Consider the following 12857-nt stretch of genomic DNA (forward strand, 5'->3'; position numbering starts at 1 on the left):
AAATAAAAACTAACTTGTGGCTCAGGTTCAGTTTGCTTTGGTCCTAATTAGTAGGTCTTATAAGACATACAATTCCTAGAGTGACAGTGAGTGGCTAGCCAGGAACAGAATGGACTAGCACAAAGAGATCTGGCTGAGGGATCAGGGTATTGGAGCTAATGATAAAGAGCTACATCTGGAGTGAGAAGTACTACTTAAGATTAAATTTGACCTCAGACACTTACTAGTTGTGTGACCCTGGGCAAGTCACTTAACCCTGTTTGCCTTAGTTTCCTCAGCTGTAAAATGAACTGGAGAAGGAAATGGCAACTACTCCAATATCTTTGCCAAGAAAACTCCAAATGGGATCATAACACAACTGAAAAATGACTGTCTCTAGCTCTAACTTCCCTTGTTCTTGGATAAATTATTCCTCTTCAAATTTTAATTTTCTCCACTGAAAAATGGAAGGAATCATAGAATCCAATCTAGAGACAATCTCAATGAGAATTTATCTAACTCCTACATTTAAGGAGAATCAAGAGAGAATTGACTTATTCAAAATTACACAAGTGGTAAGTTGTAGAACAAGAATTCAAATCTAGATCTTCTGAATTTCATATCGAAGGCTCTATTTCACCCCTATGAGGATTGGAAGAGCTCGTTTTTTGGATTCCTTCCTGTCCTAACATTCTGTCTATAAGACTTCATGCACCTTGAGTAACATCAGACAATATCTGAATTAAAGATCTTTGCTACATTCTTTCTTCCCATTCCCACCATCTAGATTCCCAAAGGAAGACTAAATTGTCAAGTTATACAGTGCATGGATCCTCTTCATGGTGAACTGAATTAATAATTAGCCCTCAGTAAGTATATGATGAATGAATGAATGAATGAGTGAATGAAGGATGAGATCCATGTGCCTCAGTGAAGTTGGTCAGTTCTTCCAGCCTAAAATTGACAAAGCCCATGACCACTTCCTTTTTAACACTATTGCTCCCTATGAAATGAGGATGTATCTCACTCAGAATTCCTATCTAGTCATCCATCTTTTCTTCTCCTCCTAGTTTCAAATTCCTTGATGATAATAAAAGGATTATTATCATTCTTCTTCTTCTTACTATATTGTGCTGAACACTAGGCCTTAGTTTGCTCAACTTGTAAAGGAGAGAAGCGTGATGATGAATTAGATATTTAAGACTCTTTCTGGCTATACCTTTATATGTTTTATGATTCTGAAACCCTAAAAAACCTAGAGATTAAACAAGGTATCAAGCTGGGAGGAAGTAGACAAAGAACAGATGGAGGAGTGAGTGGAGGAGAGAAATCCTAGTGGAAAATCCTAGGAAATCTAGCCATAAAGGAAGTCCAGGTGCTATGATCCAAGCTTTCAGGTTACTCACCATGTTGGATATCCTTCCATAAGACCCAGTACTTGGAGTTATCTTCAAAAGTCACGAGGCAGCTTTGCTTGGAACTGCTGACCTGTGGTTAGAAAGGGGACTAGAAGTGAGGGCCCTCGCCCATCAGATTTAGCCCCGAGCAAAACTGTCAAGTACACCCAGGTGCTCTTGGGTCATCTTCTGCTTTCACACTTGGCCTTTGATGCCGATGATGATGTCTGGATTTGTGATTTCACTGGCAGAGGGACCTTGATTTATAAAATTTCCTTTAATACAGATTGAGACTCTTCTTTAATTTAGAATATTAGAGACTTTTTCCTGAGATACCGATTGGTTAAATGAAGTCCATGGCTACACAGCTAGTATGAATGAGAGACAATACTTGAATCCAGATCTTCCTATTACAAAGGCAGCTCTCTTTCCACTATGCCCTGAGCCCTGTAATAATAGTAACTTATATTTAACTCCTTGCATTGATCTCTAAGAGGTTATGTACCTGGCCCAGTGTCAAAGAGTTAGAAAGCAGCAGAAATGGTTCTAGAGTCTCAGGATTCAAGTCCTTTCCTAGCTCTGGATTCATCAAAGTCTGCCCTCCCTAAGTGGCCAGGTCTGGATAGTCCTCTTCTTTTTTCCCCCACTCTCTGAATGTATCCTGCTGATGTCCCATCCCTTCAGGCTCATGCTCTTCATCAGGACCCATCAGAGAAAGACTGATCGATTAACTGACAATTGTTCAATGTATCACCACCAGAAAAGATGTATAGCCTAATCAGGCTGGCTTCTGATGCTTCAATCCAGAAGGAGAATAAGTAGTGAAGGAATTGTGAATGATAGTTTTAATAGATTAGAGCTGGACAAGATTTCGTAAGACTTCATTTGGTCTAGCTTTTTTATTTTATAGATGAAGAAATTGAAAGCAAAAAGGGAAAATATTTGCCAAGAATATTAAAAGGAGTTAATAGGAGATTAATAACTTTATCCTGGCTTTTATGGCTCCAGATTTTGTGCACTTTTCAGTACGCTATGCTAAGTCTGCCATTGGTTTTTAATAGGGCTAATATACAGGCTAAAAAGATTACCTTAAGGGCCTAGTTGAAAATTAAGACTCACATAAGCTAACTCTCAAAACATATTTCTTGATAAAGAATTTACTAAATAAGTGAGTATAAGGAAGAGCAGGCAGGGATGCCTTCCATGAGAATAATTATAAAAAAATTAGACATCCAGAAAACTGAAGTGATTTAGAAGAAGCATAAGAATGCTGGAAATGATCCTGCCATGTCCATGTTGCTAAGACTCATCAAAGATAGACTCAAAAAAGTTCTCAAATTTCAGAGCTAAAAGAGATCATACTGTCCAACCCCCTTATTTTATAGACAAGGAAAATAAGGCCAGTGGGTTGTCCAAGGACACACAGCAGGAAAGGTTAAATGGAGAATCAGGATCTTCCAATCTGTGCCCTGACACTTGACTACATCAAATTGCATCCACTGAGTAGATGTTTTAATGTTTCCAAGCTGGGGGCCCTATTTACAGTTAGAATTTGTCTTTTTCTTTAGAAAGTTTTATCAAGACCCCAAAGCAAATACAAAATGCCTCTCAGATATATATCACCCTCAGTTAATATAACTTTCCAGTTCATCTTCCTCCCATATTTTTACCCACAGTTTAACCATATTTTTATTAAAGGAAAAGACAGAATATAAGAATAGCTTTTGCAAAAACTTTCTGAGGAATAATGAATGCTGGAGTCTTCTCCCAGACATTCAAGCCTCCATCTTCCCCTTAGGGCCTTTCCCTTTTTAGCCAAAGTTTATGCCAGTGAATTTTAAGAAGACATATCGTGTAAAAAGACTTCGATTTACTTAGAAAACTTAGACTCCCAACACCCTACTTACCTGAGCACCAGAAAAGAAAAAAACAAAACAAAACACAATACAGAGGGTTGGACTAAATGACCTCTAATGTCCCTTCTAGTTCTAAATCCTACAAACCTATATACAACCTAGATTTGTTCAATCTTGTTCCTCTCCCAGTTATGTGAGCCACTTGAGGATAATAAGCAACTGTCAATAATTTTAATTATTTAATTATTTTCTCAGCAATCCTCTCCCGTCTGGTTTTGGAGCTCAGAATCTGATGCTGAGGGACTGGGCTCTGAGCCTGGGGAATTGGAGATCCTAGTGTGCCAAGTTTTACCCTTTTAATCTTTCCAAGATAATACAGTCCATCTGTCCATCTGCACAGCACATACTGTCCCTCGGTCAGCTTGACCATCAAGTCTTTGAAGTTGTTTCTGGGCTTTGTGGGAGCACCCGCTGCCCTGGGTGACCCACGGTCATCTTGGATCTCTGGCTCCAGAGAGAGGTTCTCCATCAGTTTTGACCACCTCTAGGATTAAAAAAAAAAAAAAAAACAAAGATAACACTTTAATTCTACAATGTTTAACACAAAATTCCTTAGTGCCTAGAGAATCACATTCCTAGTTGAATATACACTTAGCCTTTTCTATGGGGAAAAAAAAGAGTTAGAGCAGAGGTTTTGCACAGAGACCTCAATTTCCCTTTAGGATTTACCTGGAGAGAAGAAAACTGGGTAACTTATGTTTCACTAGGATCTTGATTAAGTAACTTTTTTGTCTTGTCCCTTTTCCTGATTTTAAAATGTGTTCTTATGAAAACCAACTCTAGGGCTTTGAAACCTCTTTTAATGCTATTATCCCAATTTAAATTAGCTATTAGTTATAAAATTACCAAAGGGCAAATAAATATTCAGAAGTCTTCAATAACCCAGGGTCTACCAGTTCTTCAAGTTCTAGCTCATATCTTATCTCGTCAATGAAATGTTTACAAAAGTTCTAAAAGGAACTTTGGAGAAAGATCAGAAAATCACATGGTAGGCTATTTTTAAAAAATGGATTTAAAAGTCAGAAAAACAAGATTGCAACTGTCATTAAATTTCTGTGTGACTTTGGACCAGCCACTTCTCCTCTCTGGATGTGTCTAAGTTTGCCATCTAGTAATAAGGAATTTGGACCAGAGGATCTCAAAGGTACATTCCAACTTTAAAATTCTTTTTCATCTTGAGAGGGAAGAATGATTCTCCCAAAGTCATGTACTAAATTATCAATAAAGTGGAAACTGAATGTAAATTAATATGTTATGTTCACTTTTTTCTTTTTCTTCTGTTTTTTCCCCTCATAATTTTTTCCCTTTGGTTCTGATTTTTCTCTCCCAACATGATTCATAAAGCAATGTGTACAATTAATGTACATGTATAACTAGGGAAAAAACAATAAAAAAAAAAGAAAAAATAAATAAATGATCAAGAAAGTTCCAGCTAAAATACAGATCTGATTTCTAATCTGGTGTCCTAGTCAAATCAGCAAGCTTTTATTAAGCATCTACTATATGCCAGCACTTTAAGCATTGGAAGTACAAAGAAAAGCAAAAACCAGTTCCTGTCCTCAAGGAACTAATAATCTAAGAGGGAAGGAGACAACATAAAACACAACTATGTATGAATAAGATACATACAGGATAAAATACAGTTATTTACAGAAAAAAAAAAGGTGCTGGTATAGAAGAGGACTGAGAGAGATTTCTTAGAGAAGGTGAAATTTCTAACTGGAACTTGAAGGAAACCAGGGAAGCCAAGAGGAGGAGAATTTCAGTTCTGGAGGACAGCCAGTAAAAATGTACTGGAATCTGGAAATAAGTGTCTTATGTGAGGAATAGTAAGAAGGCCAGTGTCTCAAGATCATAGAGTTACATGGAGAGGTGTAAGAAAACTAGAAAGAAAGGGCAAGATTATGAAGAGTATTAAAAGCCAGAGGATTTTATATTTGATCCTGGAGTTAATAAGAAGCCATTGGAGTTTATTGAGTAAGGGATAGGGGATGTAACATGATCAGTTCCATGTTTTAGGAAGATTATTTGATAGCTAAGTGGGTAATAGCCTGGAATAGGGAGAAACTTGGGTCAGGGAGATCAAGAGGCAATTGCAATAGTCTAGGTATAAGATGATGGTCTAAACAAAGATGGTCCTATCAGAAGAAAGAAGGAGACTGCTGATCTCCCTACCAAGCTGTACTGATCTCCTTCCCTGAACTCTTATAGCATTTCTAGTGCATATCATAATCAGTCAGTCAACTAGCCTAAGTGCCTACTATGTGCCAAGAGCTATATATTTTTTCTAGTTATACTCATTTAATTTACCCATTTTAAAAAACAAATATACTAAAAAGTAGTACTTTATTATTATTATTATTAACTTTATAATGAAATGGAAATTTTAAAATTAAAATCTTCAGTCTAGATAATGATAAATGAAAATCAATACATGTCAACAATCCAGTATTCAATAGACTTTAGAACATAAGTTACTTGGAATAAAAACTTCTCATATAATAAGGAAGCTATTTGGCATAAATTATGTTGAGACTAATATCTTCTATCACATACCATATTAAGCTCCAAATGAGTATCTGATATAAATACTAAAGATGACACAATAAAGAATTTTTTAAAGAAGCAGATTCAAGACCTTTCATAGCTATGGGTAGAGAATAAAATTTTAATCAAAGGATAGAGGTGACTACAAAAGATAAAATGGTGTGAAACCAAAATGTTTTACAACTACAAAGATCTGTGATAAGTATAGAAATGTTGAAATTTTTTCAATTGCATCAAATTATCTCTGATAAAGGTTTGGCTTCCAAGATTTATCAGAAAACTAAATATATAACACAAAATACCATTCTCAAGTGGATAAATAAACAATATGAATAATAATTCTCAAAATAATTAGAAATTATTAACAGCCATATTCTAATAAGAAAAATATAAATTAATACAATTTGCATTTTTAATATGTCACACAAAGCAAATTTGCAAGAGCTATATATTATTAAACTGTTTCCAAATATATTAACCAGTGTTTCTTAACCTTTTGTGGCAAGGATTCTTTGACAATCTGATGAAATTTATGGATTATATCACAGAATAACATTTTAAATGAATTTAATAAAATACATAAGATTACAAATAAAACCAATTATATTGAAATAGTTATCAAAATATTAACTAAATAGGTGATATACTCTAGCTTAAGACTCCTGATTAATGGTCAATAAGCTCAATAGCAAATACTAATGTCATCACTTATGAATTTCCCACAGTGCCTAGCAACAGGATATTTTACATGTGTTTGTTGATTTTTCCTGTCATCAAACAACTTTATAAAAATCTCAATAAATATTTCTGGGTGAATTGATTCATTGCCACCTGGAGGGACATTAGATATAGGTTTCCCAGGTCAACAGCAACATTGGGGGAGGGTTTTATAGTCAACTCAATTGTTCTCAGAATTAGAAGTGCTGCAGAAATGCCTTTCGCAAGCATTAACACTTTCGAAAATGAAAGATGACCATGGTTCATCTGGGACCCAAGGTTGCAGGGAAGGGGTAAGAAATCTCTTACCTGGTCACAACCTAGTTTTCTACTCTTATGTCATTCTACTCCCTGGAATACAATCTACCTCCTAATCAAACTATACTGTTTACTAGCAGTTCTCTAATCTTAGAGAGATATTGTGGCAGAATCCATACACTGTTGGTCTTAAAACAAGGAAGACCTGCTTCTCCCTCATACTGGCTGTGTAATCCTGGGCAAATCTCTTTGCCTCTCAGTGGACAATTCTCTGAGATTATAAATCGCAGAGAAAGTATCAACCTGCATTAAAGGAGAGTATTTCCTTTACCCATGAAGTCATAGGACCTGTCACAATTCCTGATTTCATCCTACCCTCTCTAAGCTTCTGTCGTTTGTGAACGTCAATTCTCACACCTAGATTATATTTATTGATGTCTGCTGAAATCCTTTTTATTCAAGACTCATTTTAGGAGCTGCCTCTTCCTCCTCAATTGAAAGTAATGCATTTCCCTTCTCTTTCCTATAGCACTTGGACTACATGATTTTGAACAAGTCACTTATCTTTTCGAGTCTCACTTTCCTCATCTGTAAAACAGAGATACTACACAACTTGCTTCACAGGGTTGTTGTGAAGAAATACTTTGGTCTTTCAGCTTTAAAGGTTGATATTTTGTCAAGGATCTATAATTTCACTGGAATTCTCCTCAGTCAAAAAACCCCTTAACAGAGACTTTATTAGGGTTACCTGAGGCTCAGAAAAGGTTACATATGATCATAAAAGTAGCAAGTGTCACCCAGGTTTTTCTGACTACAATCTGGTATTCCATCCACTATACCATATCTCTCTAAATGCGTACAAGAGCATGAATACCATTATCTTTTGCTTTATCACATACTACTTCCTCCACCCTACTCATAGATCTATGTATCATATCCTCACTAAGGGGCTGTAAATTCTTATTGCAAGGACTGTATGATTTTTAATCTATGCTTCCCTATGCCTAGAGTAATGTAAACTTGACTTTATTAAATATGTATGTATCTGTGTGTGTGTGTGTGTGTGTGTGTGTGTGTGTGTGCACTGCTAGGTGGCCCAGTAGATAAAGCACTGACTTGGAGTCAGGAAGACATCTTCTTGGGTTCAAATCTGACCTCAAGGACTTTGGGCAAGTCACTTAACCTTGTTTCCCTCAGTTTCTTCATCTGTAAAATGAGCTGGAGAAGGAAATGACAAACTACTCCATTATCTTTGTCAAGAAAACCCCAAATGGGGTCATGAAGAAACTGAGCCTTTTAGAGAATTAGCTTTCCCACAGTCAACCAGCCAGTGTCAGAGAAAGGATTTGAAATCTGATCACCTCAACTGTAAGTTCAATACTACAGAACAGTGTGTATGCCAGCAAGACACACATATACTCCCTCACACAGATTTATGATACCCAGAAGTGCCTTAAAAAGTTACAAAATGAGCTTCACCATATATCTCACATACTAAATGTCAGGTTCCATGCTAATATTATCTGAATATCTGATGCAACAACCTTATGAGGTACAGTGCTTTTATTATCTTCATTTTTTAGTTAAGGAAACAGGTTAAATGACTCATTCAAGGTTATACAGCTACTAAATCTAAGAGAGTGGATTTGAACTCAGGTTTTCTTGACCCCAGGCATAGCCACCTAAGGGGAAAGGTTATTATTAATTATTAATAAAGAGGGAATGAGGTTCAGGTACATAAAATATTTCCATTAAATATGCTCCTTAATTTCATTTACCTTCCAAATGGGAAGAGTATATAGAATTATAAAGTCATCTTAGAAATCTAATTTCCCTTTGTGAGAGAGGGAAAGATTAAGACTGGTTAGAAAAGAAGGGTAGAAGAAGGAGAATCAAATTCTTCAGGCTGGGCAAATAAGTCACTTCATCTCTGTGTTTCAAGCTCTTCATATTTAAAAATGTGATAAATAAAAATTTTTGTACAACCTATATCTTGGAACAATTAAGGATTAAACATTTTATAATGTCAATACATATAGAATGCATCCAATCTAATTCCCACCAAACTCCCAGGGTGATTGATCTATGTTTTTCAACTCTCAACTTTCCTATATGCCTCAGATTCCCCCAAACTGAGTTGAATTCTGCATTAATTAAATGTAAGATACAGAGGTAGCAAAAGTAGTTAGTACAGAGAGAGGGGCCTCAGAATTATGGGAGACAGGTTCAAAAGCTGCTTCCAGCACTTACTGCCTGAGATCTTTTAGACAAGTCATTTGATCTTCATGTCCCAGGAAACTCTCAGACTGTAAACTGCAAAGCAGGTGTAGCCGACAAAGGTAAAATGTTTTTCCTCCATGAAATCCAAATCGAATCCCCCTCCTCCCTTTCCAGCTTTCAAGTGTGGGATGTGGCACTTTAGGGATGTGGGCCCCTGAGTGAGGGGGAAACAGTCTGAATGACACCTCTAACTCTCCACCTTTTGGATAGATACAGCAGCACTAGGCGCTGGGAAGACCAAAAAAAAATTAAAAATAAAATAGTCCCTATCCCCAATGAGCTTGCATTCTAAAGGAGGAGCATAAGCGATACACAGATATAAATTAAAGTAAAGTTAGAGAGCAAACTGATTGGGGTAGAAATCATAAAAGGTCTCCATTCCAATTCTTATTCTCTTCAGTTCACTAGACTCTTCTCTGACTGAAAGCAGAGAGTAGTCAACACATCACAGAAGAACGTGAAAGCCCTTCACTTCCAGGACCAAAAACCAGGTGTCAGAACAGCTGTCCAACTCTCTCCCTCCGCCTCTCCTTTCCCCAGTGTGACTTTGAGAATAGCATAGTAGGGATAGCCACTCCGTAGAGAGTTCAGGGAAATCTCACCCGGAGTCGGATCAGTTGGGGTGGGGTGGAATAGGGTCGGTGTGTCAAACAGAGCTCCAGGAAGAGAGAGAAATTCTAAACCCGCACATTCTGTCCTGCCCTCTAGTCCCTAGTTCCAAAAAGATGGTACATGCTTTGCAGGAATATTCACTGCTTTTCACTCCTGTTGTGCGTCGAACTCTTCACAGATAGGAAGAGAAACTTGAATGAGATAGTCGAGGTTGGGGATCCAGCTCTTGCTGAGGAACCCGACTTTTCCTCACCACAAAGAGGAGGGGATGGGAGCAGAGAGAGTCAAGCTTGCTACAGAAGAAGGGGGAAAAAGTCTATCTGTGGCTTTGGGTTGCCCAGAATCCGAGACGGGGATGTGGCTCTTCAGGGATGGGGGCCCCTGAGTGAGGGGGAAGCAGTCTGAATGACGCCTCTAATTCTCCACCTTTTGGATGGATACAACAGCATGAGTCAACTGGGGCCAGGGAAAGGGGTGGGGCACACTCGGTTCCCGCTCCGTTCGAGTAGGGGATCCGGTGCCTCTCACTAGCCCCCGGCTCCTGCTGCAGGTTCACAAACTGACACTTCCTACCCCAGGATCCAGGCTCCCGCCTCCCTCCTCCCTCCTCCCCCTAGGAGCCGGCAAGTGCAGCAAAGGGAACAAGATTGGGAGGGGGAGGGGAGGAAAAGAGGCGCGGGCCACCCCCCACAGTCTCCAGCCTCCGTAGACTGGGGAGTCTTCCTCTTCTATACAAACAGAAGTGTTCCCCCTCCCAAATCACAGCAGGCGTCCCCAGCCCCCAACACCTCAGTCTCTGCTGCCTCGACTTTTCGGAGCCGGGCCCCCAAGGGCTCTGATTGGCTGATTCAAACACATTCAAAATAAAATGCATTTTTGTGGGTTACACACTCTGTCCAGTTCAAATCTGAGTCAAACTGGTGTCTGGGGCCCCCGGAGAAGAGGGAGGGAAGGGGAGAAGAGGGGAAGGACGGGATGATTCATAAAGAGAGAGGCCCCTTAAAGCATTTCATAATTTTTATTTTTTATTAAAAATTTTTCTTTAAGAAATTACGTCTCTAGCTTTCTCAAAGACAACCAAATGCTATCCTGAGCATCTATGCAACTGCCCCCGCCCCACCCCATCCCATGAACTCCCTCCAACTATCCCCGCAATCCCGAGTCGTTGCCCAAGTACTGCCAACGTGCTCGAAATAACAATCGTTTCCCCCTCTCCTCCCTCCATTCCCATCCTGGCTCGCCCTGATTGCCCACCCGCGCCCGCTAGTCTTCCGTGAGGCCGTTGGGGAGAACCAGACTCGGGAAAAGCATCTGACAAGATTTTCACTGTGCCCTTTTTCTCTCTTGCTTCCACTTCACCCTAAGAGTAGAACCCTGGCTCCCTAGTTTCCTCTGGCCAGATTGCGCTTGGAGATCTGAAAAGCAAATGACCCTCAACAAACCCTTTATCCTCTTTTCCCCTTCTCCATAAAAACAAACCCATTCCACAACTCTGTAGAGATTTCTGAAAAGAAAAGCGGGAGGATGGAGATTATGAAGAGGGGTGCCTGATGGAAAGAAGCCACCCACCCCCCCACCTCTCTCCCAGCAACTTCAGCCTCTCAAGGGACCCGGAGAGTGGGGCAGAGCAAGGGCGGGGCCGGGCATGGCAGGGAAAGGGCGCCGTCCTTACCCCGAGACTGCGCGTCGGTCCGGCGGTCCCACTTGGAGTCTGGCCACCAGGCGCATTGGAGGAGAGGGCTGGGGACTGATGGAGAGAGGCTCCGGCTTGGAAGCTACAAGGGGGAGGGCGGAGGTGAGAGGTCTAGGACTTCCAGGTCCGTCTGTCCCCTCCGTCCTTCTGTCCGTCCCTCCGTCCGTACGTCTGTCAGCCTCTCAAGGAGCAGAGAGTCCCGGCCATACTCGAGTCGAAGAAGCTGAAGTCCGACTCAAGCCGGGGACAGAGGGATGCGGGTCGCCATCTTTTTCGCTTTTTTTTCCCGCGAATTATTTACGTTCTGCTTATGTAATTAACACGGGCATCCTCCGGCTCACCATTGGAGGCCGTCGGCCAGGAAGTGGGGCCGGGGCCCTGGGGCCTCAAAGCCGCGCCGCCTCCCGGCCGCCCACCCGGAGGCGCCCCCACCCCCCCCAGTCGGCTCCCCAGGCTGCGCTTAAAGGGGCAGCGTCCCTCCCCCGCTCCCACTCCCGCTCTTTGCCCTTCTCTTACCCTTCCTTCTACATACACGTGCCCAACCCGAGTGGAGAACCGCTCGGGGACTTCCTGACCACTTGTCTCCCACGAGCGCAACCACCCACGTGTGCCCTCCCTTGACTGGGCTAAAAGCATGAAGAGCCCCGGAGAAGACATGACCGCTACACTCTTCTAGAGTTGCGGTCCTTACATGTCACCATTTATATAAGCCCAAAGATAATTTCCTCACTCGAGCTCGATGATCGTAGCCGGGTAGACAAATATTATTCCGTGTTATAAAAAAATAAATAAATAAATAAAAAAGAGGCGTTAGAAGCTTTCAGGTACGACAAGTGACTTGTCCAAAGTCATACGACTAATTATTGACGTGCACTTCCGACTCCAAGACTCCGACCTTCAGCTACAAACCTCAGGCGCACGCTCTGTGGTTTCCACCTGCCTCTCTCTACTTAAAGCCTCCTGGACCACAGCTGATATCTCTCTCCAATCCTTTTCCCTAACCTTCTCCATCCTATTCGTAGAACGCTAAGTGTCCCCCGCCCCCCAACTAGTACCCAATGGTAGTTAAGGCTTCACTCCAGAGTAGGGACACTTCTTATCCCCTCTAGAATCCCTCCCCCTAAATCCTGAATCTGTAGTATTGGCAGTGTTCTTCCTTACAGGTGCCGGCAAGGGGGTGGGAGTGGGGTGGAAAGAACGGAAAAGAGAATTATTAAGAAAAGAGCTAAGGGGATTATGGGACTGGGAGATTTAGAGTACTAGAATATCAGAATTTGAGAGGATTTGGGGGATAAAGCACATAATCCAAGACACTTATTTTATAAATGTGGAAACTGAGGCCCAAATAAGGAAAGCTACTTGGATAAAATAAGAGATAGTTTAGTGGGAAAAGGACTGAAAATAGGAGTGGAAGATTAGGATTCTATCCTTGGTTCTGCTACTGAAATTCACTTTGTA

The 12857-nt window shown here is 40.6% G+C and overlaps 1 protein-coding gene across 1 annotated transcript in view; it reads right to left on the reverse strand.

Moving 5' to 3' along the window:
• The window catches only part of PHF19 (PHD finger protein 19), a 33019-nt gene extending 20512 nt beyond the window's left edge, over positions 1-12507 (reverse strand). Inside the window, exons 1-4 of the mRNA XM_051979539.1 lie at positions 12130-12507; positions 11379-11481; positions 3585-3776; positions 1386-1467 (exon numbers count right to left, since the gene is read on the reverse strand). Coding sequence (XP_051835499.1) covers positions 1386-1467; positions 3585-3761 — 259 coding nt within the window. The 5' untranslated portion in view covers positions 3762-3776; positions 11379-11481; positions 12130-12507. The remainder of the gene's footprint in view (positions 1-1385; positions 1468-3584; positions 3777-11378; positions 11482-12129) is intronic.
• Between the last annotated feature and the right edge of the window lie 350 nt (positions 12508-12857).

Source organism: Antechinus flavipes, chromosome 2, assembly GCF_016432865.1.
Source record: "Antechinus flavipes isolate AdamAnt ecotype Samford, QLD, Australia chromosome 2, AdamAnt_v2, whole genome shotgun sequence".
Lineage (NCBI taxonomy): Eukaryota > Metazoa > Chordata > Mammalia > Dasyuromorphia > Dasyuridae > Antechinus > Antechinus flavipes.